This window comes from Anomalospiza imberbis, chromosome 4 (genome assembly GCF_031753505.1).
Source record: "Anomalospiza imberbis isolate Cuckoo-Finch-1a 21T00152 chromosome 4, ASM3175350v1, whole genome shotgun sequence".
Taxonomy (NCBI): Eukaryota; Metazoa; Chordata; class Aves; order Passeriformes; family Viduidae; genus Anomalospiza; species Anomalospiza imberbis.
Window position 1 is genome coordinate 51,499,168 of NC_089684.1, and position 24,561 is coordinate 51,523,728.

Below are 24,561 nucleotides of genomic sequence, written 5' to 3' on the forward strand. Positions count from 1 at the left end.
CCCAAAGCTAGAGAAACCAAAATCTTCTTGACTGCCCACTGGGCTCACTAAGAGTTCATTTGATAATTCACCAAACTCCTTGGATCTTTCTATTTTTTTCTATCAGAACTGCCTGTGCTTTAAGATTGATCTGCATGTGCTCTGTTGGTACATGTGGCAACACCCAGACCACTATTCATAGTCTCTTCATCTAAGTATGTAAAGTGTGAAATTAGCCTATGACAGCTGCTTTTCTGACTCCTAATCTGGTCCTGCCACAAAACCAACTGGCCAGATAGTTGTTTATTCCATAAAAACTGTGGCTATTTCACCACTAGTAATCTGGGTGGATAGCATCTATCAAGAGGTGAAATAACACAGTGTAGCTAAATCCTGAGAACAGATTCATAGGTCAGTTTTATTAAAATGGAATGGCAGAAAGCATTATAGAATTTGCACCAATGCCAACCTCATCTACTGTTTGTAAGTCTGTATGAAAGAGACAAACAAAATAAAATTGAAAAATCTGCATTTATTTGAAGGTGGCAGCCAAAAGTGCAGCAACTGATTGAAAAACTCACAGACAAATTAAGTAATCGTACCACCACTGTCAAGACTTCGAGAGTCACTCAGCCAAAGGAATTTAATTTGACTGTACCCAAGCCACGTGCCATTCCTCCACCTACACCAGCATCTCTGCCAGTACTGCCAAAAAGACAACCTGTAAGTTGGTTTATTTTTTGAAAGACATTAAATTTCATGTATGCCTGTGCACAAAATCTTGGTAGGGGAGTTAGTAATCTAAATTTAGGGTTTTTTGTAAATGAATTCTCATTAAAATAAATGGAGAAGCAGTTTCACTGGAAATGAGATGAAGTCTAGGTTTGCAGCTCCTCCTTGAAAGTGGAATTTTATTTTTATCTTAATGCTGAATATCTAAAATTAAGGCTTTCAGTTTAAATTCAGTGCTCATGTAAAAATGAGATTATATTTGCCTTTGAAATGCTAAGTTATTTTACCTATTGTCTCAGATTGTGATTTAGTTACACTGGTACAAATCAAAGACCCACAGTTGATGTTATCTCACTGGAGTAAAGCAAACAGGATCTGGGATCAAGCTACAATGACTAACTTAATAAAGACTGCAAAATCATCTGTATTTAAAAGCAGTGGGAAGTGAGCTCAGAAATCATAGATTTGGGCATTATCTGCCACCTTGTATTAGCACTTCAGGTTTTAAATAATACATGTGTTGAATGCTCTTAGAAACCATTTACATCATAGGATGGCAGAGCAATTTAATGTTAGTGTGTTATACAGTTAATGGGATTTTACATTGAAACAGCTTAATACCAGGCTCTGAAAAACTGCATTTAATAACTACTTAATCAGTATAGGAATGAGTCATGTTGCTGTCATTTTAGAACTTTACGCTGTGCAGCCCCTCTTAGAATAAATTTGCTTTAATGCAGATGCATTTAGTGAAGTTCGTTTGTGATGTTTGGATTATACTAAATTTGGTTTACATTCTGGACAGGTTTGCAAATTTAGAGCTTTTGTGAATCTAAAGCCATTAGTGTAGTAGTGACATATCTTAATTTCTGTACCTCTCACAGCAAATTAAGCTTCACTTCACTTTGCCACTTGTTGCCAGTATCACCAATTTACATCCTGAAATGAACAGGCTGAAAACACAGCTCACATGGCAGGAGAGGGTCAGTAGGGTGAGAGCCAGCCATGGTGTGGCTCCTGTATGGTGGAGGGTTGTCTGTAATTCAGAGGAACACAAAGAAATAAAGCTCTTCCACATTACATCCCATAATCTGATCTCATCCATTATCTCACAAAAGTGTTCGTTTTATGAGATATCAGTTTTTTACTCATGGTTCTCATGTACCTGTCAAAGAACTTGTCACGTGGTTTATCAGCAGGGACTACTGTAGCCACGACCCATAGTTACTGCTCCACATTGGAGCAGCTGTACAGAACTATATGGTGGCATCTGGAATTTGAGCAATAGGTTATTGCATCCCTGTGCTGCAATTAGTTCATTCTGATTAACAGAATTATTATTTTAGGTATTGCTTTCTAGCATTATTTTATTCCAGGCATTTGTTTCCAAGTAAGATGAGCTGTGTCACATACATTGGGTCAGGAGCTGGGATGGCACTGCCATCCTGTGTGCTGAGCACACTCTCTCTTCCCAGGGGAGGGCTGGGCTGTGGGTTATTGCAGAGGGCAGGGCAGTTGTCCTATAATGAGATGGGATTTCCCACTGGCCTTGGAAAGTAACTGCCCTAGAAGCTTAGGATAATCATTCATCATCATAAACGTTCATCAAAAATGGGGGTCACTAAGTAAAAAGGAAAAACATTTTAGTTTTGAGATGTAATAATAATTCACTCCAAATATTTGGTCGAAAGGTTATAAATTCATGTGTCCACTGGCCTTGGCACACATGCACATGGATGCAGACACAAGAGTGCCCATATGCATGCACACATTCATAAATACAGTTCTGCAAGGAAAAATGAGTGCTTTACTTTGAGATTTGCAAAGGAAACAAATGGAGACAGGTGCATAAACCTGATAACATGCAAAATTATTTAGACACATTCAACTTTCTTGGATATCTTGGCCTAGAGTAACAAAATCCATTCTTTTAATATCAGCACTATACTAAAGTGATAAGATTATGCAATTATTTTATTTTAAAATTTTCTGTAAACCAATCGTATATTTAAAAAAAAAGGCTGCACTGGGATGTTATTGTAACACCATTCAGCCAAATTTAATGTATTTTTAATATATTTTTCTATTATTTCAGCTGTGCTTCATGAGTGAAGCTACTGATTGTTTAAAATAATTAAATGGGTGAAATCATTTAGCCAGTAGAGAGGATTTTGTTTGCAAATATGCAAACCCACCAATATATTTGTGATTTTATCTATAAAAATAGAAACACATAATACAATAGCATTGCATTAGCTTTCCCTTGTCCATCTTATGACAGTAAATTTAAAAAATAGAAGAATGATGAGTACCAAAGTTCAAAGTGACTATTAATTTTTTTCTTCCTTAAACTTCTTGTGGTACCTACTGCCTAAATAATCCTCTGGTTAAGGGATGTCACAGGCTATGTGAGGCTGACCACTGCCTGGGAAGGGAAAGCAAAGTTGGTGTCTCTTATCTGCGACCCCCTTTTTCACATTTGGATTAAGTAGGTACAGTCTGGCCTTTTTTGATCTCTCTGTTGCTGTAATTTACAATTTATTTATAGTGACTTTTTATCCTCTTCCAACAATTGGGTAATTGCTGTATTGTCTGTCTGTCTATCTGCTTGTACTCATCCCCGTGGGTTAAATCACAAGGCAAAGAATGTTTTTGAAACAGCTGATGGAAAAGGCTCCTCCTTCAATTACTTGGAATAAGCATAGCAGTTTCTGAGGAGACATTTTCAGTTTAGTCTGGCAGATGAGTGCAGTTTGCAGGTAAAGCACATAAGTAGGAAGAAGAGTGAAATAAACTGATACTCACTGCCTGTGGAACCCTGTGAAAATATTCTGGGTTTTCATTTCTCAATCCATAAATGCATAATAAAAATTCTTAGATACTTCTGAGAAATACTTTCACTGCTACTTCACTTTAAAAGCTCACAAAAATACTTGAGCAGTCTCACCAGTTCATTTAATTTGTATCTTCTTCTGTTTGTGCATTTGTTTTACCTGTAGATAAAGATGTCACATAGCAAAGACAGTGTAAAGTCCATCAGAGTCATGATTTTTTGAAAGTGTAGTTCATTATATAGTACAATAAAGCTAGATGGGATTCCCATGTTCCCTGAACTGACCTCCAGTACAAGAGAGAATATATATTTTCCCCATTAATCCTTGCATTAATTCTGTAACTTCTAATTGATCTAGCACATTTTTAGCAAGATAAATATTTAGGCAGATGTCCAGTAAACTGTCAGACTCTCTCACCCACTCCTCACAAGGAGACATCCAATCTTTTTTCAGAGCTTACTCTGGGTTAAATTTATTGCTCAAGCAAATACAGAAATCAGCCTGAAGTCCCTAATGTTCTGCTGATCCAACTGACAGCCAGTCATGGCCTGGTCATTTTAGCTGACATGTGATTGCTTTCCCAGGTCTTTGACTAATGCTAGAAGGACCCTCTGAGTCCTTTACCTCACAAACATTTAATTCACACCTCCAATGGTTTTCCCTTACCAGGACATTGGGACAGCCATGGTAAACCAAAGCAAAGGCCCATTTTGCCCAGTGTATTTTTTCCAGCAGTGCTTTAACACTGAAGTCTGGGAAGATCAGAGGGATGGGACATCTGCTGCTTTTCTCCAGCTTCCTTCTCAGGGTCCCACCATTTCAGCTCAAAGACCTTCTCAGTTACAATGAAGGTCCTGGGTATTTATTAAACTTCAAAGGATTTCTCTTCCCTGAACTTCTTTGGAGTCTGTAACTTGTTTCTACTACCACACATGGTGCCACAGCTTAACTTTATTCAGCTGCCCTATCTGGCTGTTGTTGCTGTGAAAGTCAAGTTTATGAAATGCCAAACAGAACTGTTCCCATTCTGGAAACATTTTTCTCCCTTTGATAGGGCCTATAGGATTTATTATTGCTTTAGCCTTTCTTGTACTAGTTCCAATATTGTCTTTCTGGTCTTTTGAGCAAGGGTTATGCTATATTAAACAGAGCTGAAAAGCTAGGCAGTTCCAACTAATTGGAATCTGTCCCTGTCTTCTAGAGTGGCACAAATAGAAAAGAATCAATATTTTAAAAAATTAACTGCTGCTATTCTACGGTAAAAGTGGATGAGCTTTTTTTTTGCCTGCAAGAATGTGTCACTTGGAATGTTTTATATCCCATATTCTAGAGATTTTGGTCTTTTAATATAGGTTCCTCCAAGCATCTATAAGCCTCCAAAGGAAAGAAAGCAACTAGAGGAAATCAAAACAAAAAATATCCAAAAAGCAAAAGTAAGTGTATTTTGTTGTTCTTCTATCCTTTCCTTTCTTCTAAACTGGTTCTTCTTTATTGTGTTATCTTCACAAATCTTAGAACTTTATCTGAAACACATCTGCATTTGCAAATAAATAGCTCATGGCTTTTTCTCTAGAGTCATGGAGTTTGTATCCTCTACTCTGTTTTAGCACCCTTTTCCCACCTTCTTTATTTTATTACTAATTGTCCAGGACAATGTCCACCTTTTTCTCACTATAAAAGTACCATACATGAAATTTTGCAAGCAGCCATGTAAAGTAGCAGAAATACGATACTTTCTTTTCTTCATGATGGTTCTTCTAATCCCATGGACATGTGGATATATAAGGTATTCATTTATTTATTAAGGCTTCAAATTACAAAATAAGTTAAATATTTTTGAGGTTTTCTCTGTAATAACTGAAAAACAACCACATTTCATTCACTGTTTTAAAATACCAGCAGATTCTGACTTCATATTCTTACATATTCTTCATACATTCCCTTCAGCAGACTGAGAGAGTGTGAAACCATCCTGGTTTGTAAAGAAACAGAGTACATGGTCTGTGTGTAAAGACAGTTGGAGAAGGGAGGGCCTGGAAAATACAAACAGATCTAACTGCTTGATCCAAACTTTGACATGAATCTTGTTCAATGAGGTAGCTCATAGTTAAAGCAGATTTTTGTTGTCTTCTCCTTGGAAAGGAATTAATTAAATGTCTATTTCCACTTTATTTCTCCATTCCCACACTGTAGTCACCATATCCAATCAAATAATAATATAAACTTGATAAAAGGTATGCCATGTGGCTTCTTTTTATCAGTACTCTCCCACCCCCATTCTGAAAATGCCTGACTCTAGTTTTTACTAGCCAGTACAAGTCTATTCTTTACTAGCTGTCCTCATGTCCATGTGAAAGGGGCAATGGATTCTGTTCCTAAACTATGGTGAAAGCTTTAATGTGTGACAGATTCGAAGGGGATAAACTTTGCATTCCTTCTGCTGGCCTGTCACATTACCTATGCTTGATATTTCATTACAAAACAATACAACATTATTTTTTATCATTTTATAGTTTCCATATTGTAAGGAAAGCACATCTATTTGTCTCCGTGCTTATTTGCATGTTAAAAACTTTCTAGAAAAACTGGGAAAGAAAAGCCAAATATCATAGTGCTTATACCATCAAAAATCTATGACAACTATAAAATCACTTAACAATCAACCACATTCATCAGTAAAGAAAATGCATCAATACAAGAAACAAAGATAAACCACCACAGAAATTATAGCTACAATAACAGCAGTTTTTGTCACTTCTGGAATGCTATTAAAGGCATCCGAAGCATTCACAAAGGTCAATTCCCTAGACTGTTTGCTAAGCAAGCTGAAATGATGGGTCCTAGCAGAAATATGTATGAAAAATGCCATTTGTTTCATAGCATTTTTGCAGAAGCTGTAGCTGTAAGAACCACATCTGTGAGGAATGAGAACACTGGAAGCCACACAGTTATAGAAACACTGATGTTATCAGCTGCTGCCCAGAAAGCTATTAGAAAATCTAGTCTGTGTTTCACAGCTTTGATTAGAGATTTGGTTTACAACCAAAATAAATATAAAAAACAGTAGAAATGTGGTTGCCTGTATTTCCCTATATAATGACTTGGTCATTAGTGCCAGGGGTGTGCTTATTGAATCAAGCCCTGGTGATCTCCTGATCATAATTCTCTAATGTAACTCAAAACCAAAGCCATTGTTTGTCAGCTGTCTGTAAACAGTTACTGCCAGTGGTACTGATGTGCCACTGATAATTATGATACTTTTAAGCTGATATCTGGACAAGCAACATGTTTCATATGGGTAGGCCTATCAAAGGCCTGATGTCCTGTGCAAAGGATACATCCAGGCAGAACTGTGTAGAAAATCAATACTTACTTACTTCAGGTCTTGAATCAGGAGTGAAAATTTATGTAAACATGAAGTCAAGCTTTTGGAATCCATCTCGGGACCAGTGTTGTTTCACATCTTCATTAATGACACAGATGAAGGGACTGAGTGCACCCTCAGCACATCTGCAGGTGATACCAAGCTGGGTGGTGCAGCTGACACACATGAGGGACAGGACTCCATCCACAGGGACCTGGACAAGCTCGAGAAGTGGCCCATGGGAATCTCATGAGCTGTAACAAGACCAAGTGCTGGTGCTGCACCTCCCAGTGACAACACAGGCTGGGGATGAACAGATCCAGAGCGGCCCTGAGAAGGACTTGGGGGTGCTGTGGGCGAGAGGCTGGACACGACCCAGCCATGGGCACTCACAGCCCAGAAACCTCCCTGTCCTGGGATCATCCAAAGCACCGTGGGCAGCAGGTGAGGGAGGGGATTCTGCCCCTCTGCCCCACTCAGGTGAGACCCCACCTGCAGCACTGCATTCAGCTCTGGGACCCCATCACAGGAAGGACAGGGACCTGTTGGAGCAAGTCCAGAGGAGGCCACCAAGAGGGATGGAGCACCTCTCCTAAGAGGAAAGGCTGAGAGAACTGGGCTTCTTCAGCCTGGACAAGAGAAGGCTTCAGAGTGACCTAACTGTGGTCTTCCAGTAACAGAAGAGAGCCCACAAAAAGGATGGAGACTTTTTACAAGAGCAGGGAGTGACAGGATGAGGAGGGGTGGCTTCAGACTGAAGGAGGGTAGGTTTTGATCAGATATTAGGAAGAAATTTTTTACTGTGAGGATGGTGAGGCACTCACACAGGATGCTTAGAAAAGATGTGGATGCCCCATCCCTGAAAGTGTTTAAGGCCAGGTGGGATGGAACTCTGAGCAACCTGGTCTAGTGGGAGGTGTCTCTGCCTATGGCAGAGGCTTTGGAACCAGATGATCTTTAAGGTCCCTTCCAACCCAAACCATTCCATGATTCTGTGAATATAGTGGTTGGGGCTACAAGACTTTTTGAGACATAAAATTATTCTTAGAGAATATAAATGTAACATACTCTTTAAGACAATTGTTTCAATTTTAGGATCTGCTCCTGGAAGCAAATACTAAGCAGTTCAGGTGTGCAGCCATCAAGCCTGAAAAGAGAGAGGTATGGTGCAAAATACGTGCCAAAAAATTCCCCAGAAGGGAGATGAAAGATGACTGGAATATTTAAAGATATCTTAGAGTATTTTAAAAATATGTTTATTTTGGCTTAAGAATTATGTGCTATGATTTATAGCTATACTGTCATTTCACATCCCTATACCAGCATTTGCCTCTTTGTACGCATCCCTTTTTTCTTATACTTCTGGTGCTGCTTTATTATTTTCCTAATTTTGAGACAAGCAACCTTTCTATGAAACTGCTCCAACAAATCTCAAAACTGGCAATATTTCTCTAAATCCACATATTATTTTTCTATTAACTTTGATGCCACAGAGCAGCCAAGCTGTGGGAATAATGGTCCCGCTCATACAGAATCCTTGCTTTGGTTGATTCCCAGTTCACAGTTATGTCACCAAACTATGTATGTAATAAATTCATTTCAGCATCAGTGCTGCATATTCTATTCACTGGGTTCATCCCCATGATACCAGACAGTTTCACATCAGTATCTATAGCTAACATCATTAAATTAATAAGCATCAGTTGAATTCTACCACTAATTAATAATTCCATGAAGTGTGTTTGACAACCTATTTTGTCCTCTCAGTATCTATTTCAGTTGAAAGATGAATATATTCATATATATATATATAAGTAATATTTCAGAGTCAAAGAAAGAATCAGTATTACTTCTTAGCATTATTTTAGTCAATATTTGGACCTACCTTTGTATGTTCATATTCCCACTAGGTTGGGTATACATAGCAAGTTTTTGTGTACCTTACAATTCCAAAATATGTGGAATTTGTTACTCTCCAAAAAATATTTGATGACTATTCAAGTGTTAGTTTTGATAAACACCTAATATCTTCTGCTGAGTAATTGAAAATTTGTTTCTGAAATGAAATAATGTATTTCTGGTTTGAACTGCAGAACATACATGACAGTATGGAGAGTAAACCAGTGTTCAAGGCTCAAAAGATCCAAAGCAAGGTGAGTAACCTTTAAGGGACTGTTGTCAAATGTACTTGAAAATCTGACACGTGCAAATCTTGTCATGTTGGAAACTCAACTTGGAATCATGTTTTTATACTAAGATCTTTGGCCAGGAGCATGGGATGGATTGGGTCTCTGGTTCATAGATTTTGTCCTATGCACCATTAATAATCCACAAAGACGTGGTCAGGGCTACTCCATGATGGAAGAGAAATAAGGAGCCAAAGGTGATGAAAGCACAAGCAGTGCCCTCACCAAGCAGGACACAGTATCTGAATGTGAAGAGGTTGGTGGCAGTGATGGGTTCTGCAGATAGCAAGTCACCCTTGGAAAAAACAAGGTAACAAGTCAGGTCTGGGGTCCACCCAAAAGTCCAGTCAGGAGACAAAGCTGCAACAGCAACCGAGGTTCCTGACAGCAGGAGACAGAAATGGAGACGCAACCAGGAGTAGAAGAATTCCCAGCATAATGGAAACTGAAACCCATTTCTAAGTCCAACTGGGGCTCCCAGGTCAGTGAGCAGATGGTGTGAGTGGAGGTTCTGGGTGAGACTGGTCAGGGTGATCAAAACCTTTTGGTTCCCTGAGGTAAATTGTGTGCAGTTGCACAATGTAACCATATTGCCTTAACAGTGTTTTTAGTACAAAGGGAGAAGATTTTATGTAAAATAGTATGACATTAGAATTGTGCCTAGCAAAAAAAGAATTGTGAAACCTTGGTTTAAGAACTTGGCATAAGGACAGAAGAATCTTGCATCAGTACATCACTGTTTCAAAATGAGATCCTAAAGAACGCTGAGCAATCATTCCAGCTAATGACTGTCTGCTACACAATATACAATCAGGTTGGATGTTTGCCTTGTTTCCTTCAGACACATACTGAGGTCATGAAATCCACTATCCTGATTGCTTCTCTTGTAGAATTTTCAAGGGTCAGAGAATTGTAAACATGAGAAAAGAGCTGTTCAGCCTTAACAATGGAACACATGAAAACCCACATTGCTGTTTCTGCAATAACTGCACTACAGATTATCTTCAGTCTTACATTGTTCAGTCTGGCACCTTTCATTTGTTTCAAGTTCTTATACAGAATGATTTCAGCTGTGCTTGTATTGTGGTCTCAAATATCTTGTGAGCAGGTTTGCCTACTCTTTAAACTACATATTTAGGTAGAGCTCATAAACACTGTGAAAATATTGATTCTCTTCTTGGAGGACTGGGCATCTGTCAAGTATTTCTAAAGCCTGACTGGCATTTATCACACACTGAAGTTATCTTTAGTAACAGTATCAGCTACTCAGTCTTCTTGCTTACAGTCCAGCAGCATTTAAATTACAGGAAGGTAATAAGACCCTAGTTCATTTTGCACAAAAAGAAAGAGAAAAAAACCCAAACCAGGAAACATTTCCATAGTTAAAACAAACACATGTGACCTGTAATTACATGGGCTCAGTTCAAAACTCTGTATATTCCATTGCCCTTTCTGATAATATAAAATAATACAACTTTAGTGCACACTAACAGGAGTCAAGCCATCTGCCTAAATTTCATTAAAAAAAATATGGATCTAGCATCCTCTGGCATTGATTAGGGCCACTTCTAAAACGTGCTGGTATCTCCTCTAGATGCATAAACAGTTTTATCTTGTCTAAACACATTTGCCTTAAGGCTGGTTAGGTGATATTCAAGATGCTGCTGTAACTTTCAAGCAGAGATAGGCATATTGTTATTGACCTTTAAAATACTTTCCATTCCTGTCGCCTTCTTGCCTGTGCCACTCTCTGAGTAGACAAATCCTAAGAGGATAGCTTATCCAAGATATATATATAAAATTTTAATCTATCTTCAAATTAATGGAATTATATAATGTTATTTTGCTTTCCTCATTTTAGAACACCCACAGTATATGAAATCTTTTTTTTTATTATTTTAAAGACATATATTATGTGCAGCAGCAATTATTTCTCTTGCTGTTCCAAAGAATTTATTCATCCTTTTCACTGGAAGAATGAGAGAGTACAAATGCATCATGACTCTGTCTCAGTCTGCCTCTTGCTCATATCATATTTGCCCTTTACATATTTATTAGTTTTGGTGAGTTGTTGCATGTTCATTAGGTGGCAATAGTGAATATGATATTTTCCCACAAGAATTAGTGCTCTGTAATTTTCCCATTTGCTTCCATTTTCTCATTTTGAAAAAAGGGAAGATATCTCACGACAGGAAGAAAATTAGTAAAAATCATAACTTCCTTGATACTGTATGACAAAGAAGAATTCAGTTATTTTACTTATACCTGCCTGCACATGTCTTGGAAGTCCTGGTTATTTTAACTATATTGCCACATTTCTGTTTCATTGTCAGTCAGATTTCTGGTCAATAAACTGTGAAACTGAAGTTTAAGGTATTGCCATAATCAGTCTTAGTTCAGTTCTCTATCCAAATTGTACTTGGTAAATACAGAACATGAAATCTGTATACACAGAAAACTGTCAAAAGTATGGAAACATCTACATGTGTCAGAGAAAATTTCTAAGGAAACATTTTATACACAGTACAGGCATAAAATACAAACTATTCATATAATGCAGAAGGCTTTGAGATGTGTTGAGATGCAGATCAAAAGGTAGAACATCATTGGACATTAAGAAGTCATAGTAAGTCAAACAAAAGAAATAAAATACATTGGTTTGGATTCTTTTCCTAAATTCTTCAAGTTATCATCATTTTGTCAAGACACTGACAGGTAATTAATTTTTTTTGCATTAAAATATGCTATCTGCATAAAACCAGTAATTTTACTTAGTGAATTCTAGGTGAGGGAATGTGTTTGCTATCCTCAACCTACCTAATTAACATAATTTATAACACATGCTTTTTCCAGTTATGTATTTCAGGAGACTTCATATTTCTGCATACAATATTTGCAGTATGTAGCTTGAGTGATTCTGTGCATGTGTTTCTCAGCTACTCATTAAGTTCTTCATATGGAATTTAAATACATGTTTGAATTCTGAACACAGAACTTCCCTGGATTTAAGTCAAACCTGTTATAATTAAGCTTTGTTTTCTGCAGGAATGATCCCAGTTCTTATTTCAGCAGCACTGCTTTGTCTTGGTTCAGATCAAGTCTCTTACATGTGTCTGCAAAGGTGACCCATTTTCTCTGAACACCCTACCTGTGCAGGGAACAATTTTAACTGGCAGAGAAATTGATCCTTTCCTCCCTCAGTATTTAGAAGTTGTCTGGGAGTCAGTCTTAACACAATACTTTGAAGAGTTAACAAAGCAGCCACAGGATCTAGTCCAAGTTACACCTTGAGGCCTGAAAGTCACTGAGAACTGTTCTTCATTTCTGCTGTCTAGAAAATGGATATGGCAATGGGTGAATCCACTTGTCTTGGAAATACTTCTACATTGTAATAGTGATTATTTATAAAATGCTTCAAAGATCTTCCTATGAAAGGTGCCACTTTTGTTTTACTTCACTGTTCTGGCTAACTGAACATCTTTCAGAGAGGCAGTTTATTGTCTTTGTCCAAAACAGATCAAATCCTTTTGCACAGTGTATATGAGCACTGGAAAATATGAAAGGAAGTGAAGACATTCTATGGGATTTGACATGGTCCAAGACTGATTACAAATGTATAATCCACTTGGGGGACTTTGCAGATTTCTTAAGCAGCTTGAGTGGTTTATGAACAGCATGCAATTTCATTGTGAATGTCAGATTAATGCTAGATGAATGCTTTAAGCAAAATTTATGCTGTCTTGGGTCAATTTATTTAACCCACTGAGATGTTTTTATACCCTGTTTCATGGTTTACATTACTAACTATGGAATATACATTCCCTTTCCTGACAGATTGACAATATACCCATTAAATTAAACACAGCAGCTATTTTGAGGGAGGGCGCCCTCTACCAGCGGAAATTGGAAGAGGAGCTCAAAAGGTAGGACCACGATCCACCTGATTGCTTTTCACATCCCTGGATACAAGATATGGACCACGTAAAAATAATTAAGTGAACTCCAGGTAAAATAAACTAATGGATCTGCTGTAGGGCATGCTACTCTATAAAAACAATTGACAAAAGAAGAGAGAAGTGGATTGAAGTGGACTGAAGAAAAAGTCTAATAATTCTTTTTGTGTAGATGCTGTACAGCGTTACTGTGTTCTGATATAGAACTCTGGCTAGTGTCCACTTGCAAAGTCCAACAGGGATCACTTTTATATTTATTCCAGTTCTCCAGACTAAATAATGACCTGAATACACATCTATTTCTGTGTCCTTTGTACAAGATGCATCTATATTAAGCCAAATAATTTCCATGTATCTCTATTTTCTTCAATGGCTGTGGTCAACTACATGCCAAGTTTGATACTTGAATTTGTTTATATGTACATAAAAATACTTGTCCATTTCTATCACAGTAAGATATAGCACTCTAAGAACGTGCTGTTCCTTAAAGCAAGATAAGCCAAGAGCTGAGTGACAGCAGGACAAGTAGGGACAGCGTCCTCACTGACAGCAACTCCACGGCCCCCTGGCAAGCAGCAGGACAGATTCAGGGACAGACAGCAGGGTGCTATGAGAGTCCAAAGGGATGAGTCTGGGCCAAGGTCCAGCCAGGAAGCCAAGTCAAGAAGGCAGAGTCAACTTGGCCCTGGGCTGGCTGCAGGCTGCTCTATGGAGTAGCTTAGGCAAGGACCAAGGCTGTTAACCCAGGCTTAAATGTGTCTCCTGGGAAGAAACTACACACACACCTACCAGGATTTTCATAGCTCTTCTTCAGATATTTCTTTACAGCCCAGTTCCATCCAGTGTTGGACAGTCACACTGCAGCAGAGCTGTCTTTGAACACAAGCACTGAATCCAGGGTGGTGTGGAAGGGGGGTAATAAGAGGTTGCAGGTCCTGTCGTGCATTTAGCACTCTAAGAAATCCTGACTTAAGGATTCCTCCTTATTCAGCAACACAGGTTTTCAGAGGATGTTTACTAGGGAAAGGGTGACTCCTGGATGGCCACTGAAGGTTGTGTTCTACAGCTAGAATCACATAACATTTTCACCAAAAAACTTCACAAAGATAAAACTTATATCATGTCATCCTGCTTTAGTATTACTTCTAATCCTGTCTTAGCAGGCTAAGCACTAAATATTGATAGCATTTTAAGACCTGGAAAGACTGTGTAAGTTTGGATTTATCTTTGGACCTAACAGGTTTTGGTTTATGCATTCAGGATTTTAGCAGGTAGATATTAAACATCACTCAGGTTCTGTTATCAGCTGTTCACATATATTGAGGTTCTTCCATATTACATATGCACTCTAGCTAGCAGAATTTGTTACACTCAGCAAAGGAGGAGTTCCCTGTAACTTGACACTATTTTATCTTAATGAGTTTTAATCTTCAGCTGCATTTAACACCCAAAAAAAATATAGAGAGAGAGATAAATATAGATATATATTTAGAGAGAGAGAGATAGAGATTGATGTGTCATATGTATATGCATTGGGGAGCAGCAGTAAGAGGCACTTCACTCCATGTTTGTGTCTCTGCCCTAATTATTGGCTCATTCCCTTCTCTGCTGCAGGACTTTCATGGGCCTGCCCCAGGGCTTTGCTGTGCTCTTCTTTCTCAGCTGAGCACAAAAAATAGGGATGTGGCTTTGCTTAAGAGCTGAATACTTCTTTGCCTCATTACAGCAATATTATTTAATTGACAAAATACACAACAGAAATGGTGTTAAGCAGAAGTTTATTGTTCTCTGTGTTAAAGTGTGGGGACAAGAAGACTGTCAAAGAGGAAAGTTGTTTGTTCTTTCTACCTCTAAGCAAAGCAGTCCTCTGAGAAAATGTACATCCCCTTTACCTGATTCTCTCTGCTCCTTACAAGAATCCATACACAGCTAAAGTTTGCCCTCTCTTGGGGCTTTGTTTTACTGAAAACTTTCAGGTCCATTCTCTCATGCACTTTCTTCCAGTATGGCTTTCTCAGGCTTTACACATAGTAGGAACACCTCTTAGACTGGAATTAAAATATATCTGTGAAACGACTTTGTGATGAGTACGTTTTTCCTTGGCAGAGACCAAACACTTTTTATCAAAGGCTACTGGAAATGCTTTACAAACCAAGGAAGCGCTACGAAGCCAGATCCCTAAAATAGTATACTCTTTTTTTCTCTCTTGCAGAGTTGAAAACTTGCAACAAGGGGCTGGAGACCCATCTGAATTCTTGAAATGGCAGAAACAGATGCGTGGAAAAGATTTGGAAGAACAACTGGCTGAAATAGAGTGTAGGAGGCTTCAAGGAAAACTGAGTTATGAAGAGGCAGTTCTAGCCCATCAGAGTGTAATCCAAGAAAATAAGAAGAAAGCTGATCTATTGAGAGAAGAGGTAATACATACAGGGATGCTCAAATTTTGCTGATTTCCAATCCTTGCAAATCATAGCACAGATGATACCTGCTATTAGAGGTGTAAAATTCTGTGCAGTATCTTTACTCACTGGAGTCTGCAAACAAAGGAAAAAGAGGGCTATAACTTCCAGATACAACAATGCTTATACATTAAAGTACTTTATACAAGTTTTTTTGGTTTTTTTTTTCATTTGATTAACACTTATGAAGTAAATTGAATAAAAGCAGAAGGTCAAAGAATGGTCCCCTATATTCTGTCATTATGCAAATTCTTTTTGAACAGATATTGAGATACAAAGCACCATTAGCATTGAAATCAACAATATATAACTGATTTCTTTATCTTGTTAAAATGAGAGCCACAAATATGAAAGTATTTGTTTTCTTAAACTGATATAATTCAATTTACTTCATACTATCTGACAGACCTAGATTTCTCGTAGGTGAAAATTCAGACAGACAACCCTCTTTGGATCCACCTATATGGAAAACTGTGTATTTATGCCAAGAAATATTTTCACACTGTTTTCAATCTGACAAATCACAGTTTCTCAAAATCATTGCCAGATCTTTTTGTTATTTTCACAACTCACATTACATTTTCCCAGTGCTTTTCTTATAAACTAAACAGGTGATCAAGAATCACCAAATACTACAGATTTGAATCTTTTCATAGCCACCATCACATTCTTTTCTATTTCTCCAGTTTGTTGCTATAGGCCAACCTGTAGGCCAATACCTGTCTCTTGACCATCTCACAAATGTCAGTGCAGCATCTCAGCAACATGAGACCACAAATGTACAAAATTTTCATAAAGACCATGCTACAAAATTAAAATTTGCTTAATGAGTTCATTTTCTGTCCTATAATACCATTCAATCTTTTTTGGCATTGAGTCTTCATGTTTGTTTAGAAAGGCTATAGCAAGAACTTATAGTGAACCCCAGTGTGTACAGCTGAGCATAGTGTGATGGCTCATACTCATTCCAAAATCATTCCAATTGTTATATTCACTTCAGCTTCAGAGCAAAAGTGTTTTATTTGTTAGCAGAAATGTCCCAAAATGAATAGATTTGGGGATGTGCAAAGAAGACTTGCTCTAACCTGACCAATTCCACATATCTCGCTTTGCTTGTCAACAAGCAGGGCATGTCATCCACATGCAGATCTCCAGACATTCTCCAATGTTCAGCTGTCGTGCTGACCCCCCTCCTTCTTTTAAAACTCTGGTCTTCCATCTAAAACAGGAAGAGAAGCAAGGAATGTAATCTAAGAAAATCAATTTTCCTGCTGCTTCTTCCTTTCCTCTGACAAAGAAAGGAACACGGTACCCAAAAGTGGACTTGACATTACAGAGCTGTGACTTGGGCCCAAGAAGTTCCTGCAGGCACAAAACTAGCAGTGTATTAGATTAGCACACTTCTTGCTATCTCACAACCAGATCCAGAAATTACTCTTTCTGTCTGCTCTTGGAAACACGTAGGAGGGGATAATGGAAAACAGCAGTACAAATGTCATGCAGGGCATGACACTTTATGTAAATAAAACACAGAGGGGGGAGCTTAAATCTGGGATGTTTTCTTGTCCCCAGCCATTATCCTTTACTACTTTTGTGGATGATGTAATAGTTTGAATCCAATTGCCCTTACCCTGTTTCAATGATTTGAGGCACTCAGATCACCACTTATCAGGAGTTGTATTCACCTGTTCATTTGTGATTTAGAAAACAGAGCTGATGCACCTGTATGCAGAGAAATGTCTACAGGAACAGAAAGAAATGAAAGAGCTGGTGGAACAGGTCATGGAAGGACACAAGAATGTAAAGCAAGTAAAAGCAAAGATCCAGGAATACAAACAACAGATAGGTATATATATTGCCAGAAAAATGAGAGGTGATGCTAAATATCCCCAAATTACTTCATCTTTCTTTAGTGGGTCAATTACAATTTTTACAGAAGGGAAAGTGAAATTGAGGGAAAGATCCAGGCTGTACATTTCCATGAATGTATGAATATGAATTCAGGAATCAGCTGGCAATGGGCAGATCAGAAATTCTAAGCTACTGGTCATGGGAATTACTCTTAGTTTAAACAGAAGAAATATATCATTAATGTTCTGCAACCAGTTTCCCTTCCATCTAAAAGTAGCAGATGATAATGACTCTACTTCTTTGTCAAATGCAGACTTCTCTGCTTGTGTATCTCTATACTTGCTTTCATAAGGATTGAGGCAGGCAAAGAGTGTTAGTCACTCAAAATGGACTAGCAGAGCCTACCAGCCTTTGCAATTCAGTCATTTCTAGGATATACATAGCTTGGTAGACTATGGATATTTTCAATTTTATAATATCCTTTTATTAAGTAATGAAACAGTATGTACAAATGAGAATAGAAATTACAAAGCAGTAATTCAAAGTGTCTGTGTATGTATATAGTACATTTAGGTGCTGAATAGAAGGATAGATGGTGGAGGTGGGAAGTACTCATTTGTTTCTTTAATGATTCTTCCCACCAATACCAGACTGTTCCCTCAAGTACCTTTAGATCAGTATTATTAACATTATTCATGAATGCATATGAATTTTCCTCCAGATGGACTACCTGTTAAAATAGGCAAACATCAGAGATTAATTCTCATCTTTCAGTTCAGCAGGTTTGTGAAGAAAGTGGAGAACTTCTCCGGCAAGCTTTAGAAGAAAAGGAGGAGAAGAATAGGAAAAGATATGAACTAATTCAACAAATACGAGCTATTGAGCGTACACCTAGCATCAGACACAAGTTTGTTGATTTAACAGAGGTAAGCTCAAAAGGAAAAACTACTGGTTTTACATAAATGTGTACTGTATATGTTTCACACATTCAGAGGGATTGTGTACTGCAGAGATATCACAGTCTGGATGGATGAAGTACAAAGTGACCCCATACATGTTGCATTTTGTCATATTGCATGACAGAAGTTAGATATGAAATGGAACATTGACAAAGTCTATTAAATGAAAATTTTATCAAGAAGAATATTCTGATGGCAAGCGAAATCTTAATCCTCTTGAACTTTCTTTGAATTTTGCCAATAGGATCTGGGTTTGCCAATATCTTACAAAAAGAGTCTGGACAGTGATTACAAGATGTTCTGTGCATCTTCACAAATTCAGAGATTTGTCAGTCAGGGTAAGAACTGAATCAACACAAATTTGGACTCGTGTATACTTAGTTATATTGCTGTGGTGATGGCCATGGTAATTAGCAAGATTAATTTCCTTTGCTTTCAAAACTGTCAACATTCAGGTATATGAAAGAGATTATCAAGAGAACCCAAAACCTTCTGAGCTGTTACAATTCTGTGTAAATAACTTGTGTGTGTAAGTCTATAATTTATAGTAACTGTATTAACTGTACCTCAAACTTCTTGGATTTGCTGTTGCTGCACAACAACTCTTATGCCTGTGATTGGCTCTGCAATGCCGACTTAGGCAGCATCCAGGAATCTGTTATCTTAGTTGTTAACTTAATCAGAAGAAGATTAGCAAATTGGACATAAGGAATACATTTTTTACAACGAGTGTGATGACCCACTGGCACAGGTTGTCCAGAGAAGTTGTGGATGCTCCATCCCTGGAAGTGTTCAAGGCTGGGATGGATGGGGCTTGAAGCAAACTGGTCAGGAGGATGTTCTTGGCCATGGCAGGGCATTTGGACTAGCTGGTCTTTAAGGTCCCTTCCAACTCAAATTGTTCTCTGATTCTATATCACAACTTCACTGTTCCATTTTACTGACTATTACAGTAGCACTCTAGTGAACTGGCACATTCTTGGTGAAAGCTTGCCCTGGTTTTCTTTCTACAAAAGGCTTTTTCAGGCTTAGTGCAATTAAGTATTTGTCCATAAAATTCCCATTCATTCTCCTAATTTTTAATGTACCAGTTCTTCCCTTCATGGTACTTTAGTTGCTTGAATACCAGCAGTATCTACTGAATGAGTGTAGAACTTTTCTTATTTTAGGAACTACTTCACTGGCTTCACTGAGCATTTTTGATATGCAGACACTCAAAAAAGATTCAGCTTCTACCACTCTATGCCTTGAGCAAATTCTCTTTCCTAGACATGTTTGATGTCTGCTTGTCATGCTCAAACACTACCACTGAGAAAGATAGATAGATAGATAGATAGATAGATAGATAGATAGATATAGATATTGGTATAGAGATCTATAGATATCTATATCCTGTTGCAAAACATTTCTCTTTCACTTCCTGTGAATACAACTCTACGGTCATTTCAAGTTTAATGGTGGATTTGAAAGAAAGAAAAAGTGTATATATAAGAGCAGGGGCTAAAATTTCAAGCCTTCACAAAGCTGTTTGGAAATGATCCATCTTTGTTTGCAAACTAAAGTGCAGAAATCTCTAGATTATAGCATCTCATTATCATTCACATTGCAAAGTGGATATTAAAAAGCCTTCATTAAGCATTCAGGTTCAAATATTTTAAATTTGGACATTATTATCTGAATTTTCTGTGTACAAAGCATTGTTTAGTCCTAATAATCTCAGATAAAAACAGTAGATACCATTATAGATCAAATCCATATTTTGGAAATATATAAATTAAAAAATGCATATTTTTAGTGTAAAGTCTGTTCTGGTTTCACACATTCAAAAATTCAAAAGTCTAATTAAAACTAAAAGTCAAGTAGAATTTTTTTGAGAGCAAATATATTGTATTTATGATTAATCATATATATTTTTCAATGCTTTTTCTTTAAATGTTTTATGAAAGATATGCTCTAGATTTTAAAACTAGTTTTTAAATACCAGTTAGTTTAGGACCATCCCTATATTTCAGAAATCAGAATATATCCAGCGTGAATTGGACCACAATCAAAATATTCCGGTTTTACTCATTTACTCTCCCCTTGGTATTTACAGTGTTATTTAAACCTATATTTCCTCTTCTCTAGACTGGTGGCCATGGTTTATTTGGTGAAATGTCAATAGTGGAACTACGTGAACGCCTCGCCCTACTCAAGGAAGCACAGAAGGCAGCAGAGGAAGAGAAGAGAGATCAGATAATTCATGAAAAACAAGCTAAGGAACAATTTATTCTAGACAAACTGGACCAGATTTCTCAATTCAGAGCAGAACTTGGACGAGCAGCTGCTTTAAAGTCAGTATAAAACAGCATGTGACATTTAAGACATTGCAACTTTGTTAATATTTTGCCAGCCCTTGAGGAGAAGAACAAGCAGAGAGCAAAATGCAGCCCTTCTGTAAATCAGTATGGCTTTTGTCAAGGATTACACTGGGGCCAAGATTTACTTTTAATTCTTGAAAATAATTTTCATCAGATTTAACAAATCTTTTTCATCATTTTTGGTTGAGGACACTCCATAGGCTAGTGTTGACAGTATTGCCCCAAGATTCAGAGCCAATAATGTAAATTTAGAAAGAAGTTTTGCCTTTCTTCTATTCCTTTTCAGCTAATCAGAACTAATTTGATGTTATTAGAATCATTCTAGCTTGACACTTAAAGTTGTTTCTCATTCTCATCTAAATCAATATTAGAGCTGTAGTTTTCTTCCTTGAATTTCATCTGTAATGTTAAAAGAAAGGTCTTATTCTAGAAGTTAAAAATATTTTAGGAAGAAGATTTTGTGATAGCAATAATGAGCTATAATTAAATACATTATAGCATTAGATCAAAAAGGAAGTTTTTTGCTTACAGGCTGAGCAAATTCTGCATTCATGACTAGTATTTATTATTCATTATCAAATTTATTAATCATTGTCATAAAGGATACATAACCATCACAGATGCTTCACATATGCAGAAGACAGGTCCCTTCCACAAGGGTTTTAAAATCTAAGTTAAAGCTATTGACAAATAAAGCTGAGCAGGAAGAAAGCCTGTGTAAAAGTATACAGCATGGCACACCTCTTGATCTTATACCATTTTTACTGCATCTTAAATATTTGCCACTTTTTTCTTTCAAATTGTCTTTTTTCATTTCCCTTTTGTGGCTTTGAGAGATAAGTCCTTGTCTTGCCATATTTATTTTGCAAACTGATGTTCAGGCTGATATTCAGAAGACATATTCTATTAGGCTACAAACACATGTTTTTAGACATGTCTTAGATTCATGTTTATTGCCCTAGGTGGCTTCTCAGAGTTCAATTCATGTTAATCATTTATCATCCAATTCTACATCTCAGTTACAGAAGGCAGTATTGATGTATTCTTTTAGTTTTCACTCATCTCAGCTCTAATTTGGTTTGTTGCTGATAACCAGTCTCCAAAGACGGGGGTTTTACTATGTTAGCACTTGAGAAGACAGTTTAATGCATTTAATGAATCGATAACTGCAGCTGCAGTGGATTGACTGCACAGAGCAGTGGCCTTCTTTTCTATGGCATGTATCAAGAAAAGATTTTAAGACTTAAGAACCTGAAATGGAGTTGGAGTTGGAAATATACTCTCATTGCTAAACACTCAGTATTGTGAAAGCCTGTGGGAATAACTCAAGCTACTGCTTTCCACTAGAGATGCAAACTAAGCATTAAGAACTTGTGTACTACATAAAACCTGTTTCACTGGTACCTGCTTAAAGAATCATCTGTTCTTCTAGATGTGCAGTCTGTGAATTTTGTATAGGGCTGGGTTCCTTTAAACTAGACTCTTTGGCTTAATTCAGAACTAAAACTGTTCTGATTCCGAAATAAGCTGTGCTTGAATGAGAAGCTTTGATTCACTTTTTGTTCTGTCATTTGAAATGCTTTTTAGAACAGACCAACATGCCAAAGATAGTAGAATCCAAATTAAATTATACACTAAATTTCAAGCCTCTGACTCAATCAGTCAATCTGGTCAGATTCTTGATAAGTTATACAGTAATATTATTGGAGCCCTATCTGCTTTCTAAATAAAGAAATATAATGTTTCATTATAGATTTTAGAAGACATTTTCCTTTCATGGTTTCTAAGCAATTTATGTATGTATACAATTTATGTATATGTTGGAAGTAACTCCTATCAAAAGGCATCCTCATAGTATACCAAAAATGTTTTTCTTTGGGAGTGTATTTCATGCATTTTCATACAGAATCCAAATCTCTGGTGTTATTTTTGTTAATACAGAAATATGGCATGCTGGCCATGGCATTTACAAATGCTAGACACTTTCATGCAGTTTTTATTTCTCTCTATAGAAACTATGGGCTTTGTGTATTAAATCTTATTTGCAGATCTTGAATACTGAAATACCTCTCAAACCAGTGTGAGTGATTAATTGTTTGGGTTCTATTCTTGATATGTTGCACAGAAGGTGTAAAAAGCTAATTTTTATGTTTACAGAATTGATTCATCATTATAGGGATAGAATAGTAAATCTTACCAATGGTCCTCATAAGTTAGCCTCATGCCTCAATATAAAATTATGTGTTACATCCTAAATTGCATTATGTTGAAGGCTACTACTAATCAGCTAAAGTATGGCAGCTAAACTATGCTAAATACCTGCTTTAGTGACAAGCTGGGGTTTAATCAGGTCCCTACCAAGCAGGTTCCTTTCAATAACATTCACAGTCATACATCAACACAAGAGAAGCACATTGTGCAAGTATATAATGAGCTATATTAAACAAAGTAGGAAATGGAACATGAAAAATTACAGAGACATTGGCCTTTAATAGACTGCAAGCCATGACATCTATCACAGCAGTGGCTTTCTGAGTGCTTGCAGGATGGTACGTATGCTGGACGTCCCTTTAATTGCTAGAATTTCACACAGTTTGAAAATCAGCACTGTCATTTGAAGTGGACAAGCAATTCTGTTCTCAGCTTTCAAACTCGAGCACCAGCAGATTTGTGTGTGTTTGAATACATGCTAATGTACTCAAGTTACATTCCTGTGTACTTGAGATACAAGCCTTTCATTCTAGTGAGGCTCATGTATTACTGCAGTCTAATGTCCTGAGAATCACACAATAGTTCAAACCAGTTGGTCTGTGGCTCCCTCCATCCACATTATCTGTGGTTTGGGGGGAGAGTTACTTTGTGTTGGACTGGAAGCCTGGGACTGCAAGCTCTCACCATTCACATGGTTTAAAGCTGTCAGAGGAGAGCAGCACTGATCCTCCCTGACTTCCTTGTATGTGAGGAAGATGTACAGACTCCCACCAAGTCAAAAGCCCCCTAGATCCCCATCTCACACTGTGGTAATGCGGTGGCACACTGGGCTTCCAGCACTGCATCACACATGATGGTGTGTTTGCCATGATGGCAGAGCAATCCTTGCTCTCCATGCCACTGCCAGTGCTCAAATCCCTCCCTGACAAGGGACACTGACCACACACACTGAGAGAAAGGCCTCTCTTGGCCTGAGGTGGGGAAGGATGGGCATAGTGTGAAGGCAGCCAGAGCAGGAAAAGGAGGAGAAGGAGAAGGAGGAGAAGGAGGTAATGAGTTATTCGCTATCATGGAAACAAAAGGGGGAAATTGATCAGAAATATGAAGATGTGAAGAGAAGCTGTGAAAAAAAGCCAGTCTTTTCTCAATGGTGGCCACTGAAGGGACAAGAGGAGTGTCAGGAAACACTTTTTACTGTGAAGATGACCAAGCATTGGCACAGATTTTCCAGAGAGGTTGTGGAGTCTCCATCCTCGGAGGTGTTCAAAAGCCATCTGGACACAGACCAGGGCACGCAGCTCAAGGTGGCTCTGCTTAAGCAGATGGGGTGGTCAAGATGACCCCCAGAGGTCCCTTCCAGACTCAGCCATTCTGTGATTCAGTGACTGAATTTTGATGATGCAACTTCAAAATTTTTACTTCACATGAGGAAAACACTGTTATGAATAACAATCATTTCCCCACCTAAAGTTAGGTGCTTAATAAATTAATTGTTGGAAGAGAGTCAGATTTTGAGTGCTTAAATCACCCACATTAGTACAAAACAGTAATCAGTCTAATAGTGTAGTGTTCTTAAATGTCAAAATAGTAACTGCCTTAATAGTGAACTGTTAACAGTTAGATACATTCACTTTGCTAACTGCAGCAATTCAGAATTATACGGTGCAGGACAG

General features: G+C 37.6%; 1 protein-coding gene and 1 long non-coding RNA gene across 4 annotated transcripts in view; one reads left to right on the top strand and one right to left on the bottom strand.

The window, feature by feature from the left end:
- Positions 1-24,561, top strand: part of CFAP99 (cilia and flagella associated protein 99) — a 53,189-nt gene that overhangs the window by 24,694 nt on the left and 3,934 nt on the right. For all 3 annotated transcript variants that reach the window (XM_068188505.1, XM_068188507.1, XM_068188504.1), the window contains exons 6-14: positions 522-702; positions 4,898-4,978; positions 8,005-8,070; positions 9,003-9,062; positions 12,930-13,018; positions 15,261-15,465; positions 17,212-17,353; positions 18,133-18,284; positions 20,445-20,650. In XM_068188505.1, coding sequence (XP_068044606.1) covers positions 522-702; positions 4,898-4,978; positions 8,005-8,070; positions 9,003-9,062; positions 12,930-13,018; positions 15,261-15,465; positions 17,212-17,353; positions 18,133-18,284; positions 20,445-20,650 — 1,182 coding nt within the window. The remainder of the gene's footprint in view (positions 1-521; positions 703-4,897; positions 4,979-8,004; positions 8,071-9,002; positions 9,063-12,929; positions 13,019-15,260; positions 15,466-17,211; positions 17,354-18,132; positions 18,285-20,444; positions 20,651-24,561) is intronic.
- On the bottom strand, positions 519-6,686 carry LOC137472958 (uncharacterized). Its single transcript, XR_010998530.1, has 2 exons — positions 3,517-6,686; positions 519-2,618 (listed from the first exon to the last, which is right to left on the bottom strand). It is a non-coding gene; the product is annotated as an uncharacterized lncRNA (long non-coding RNA).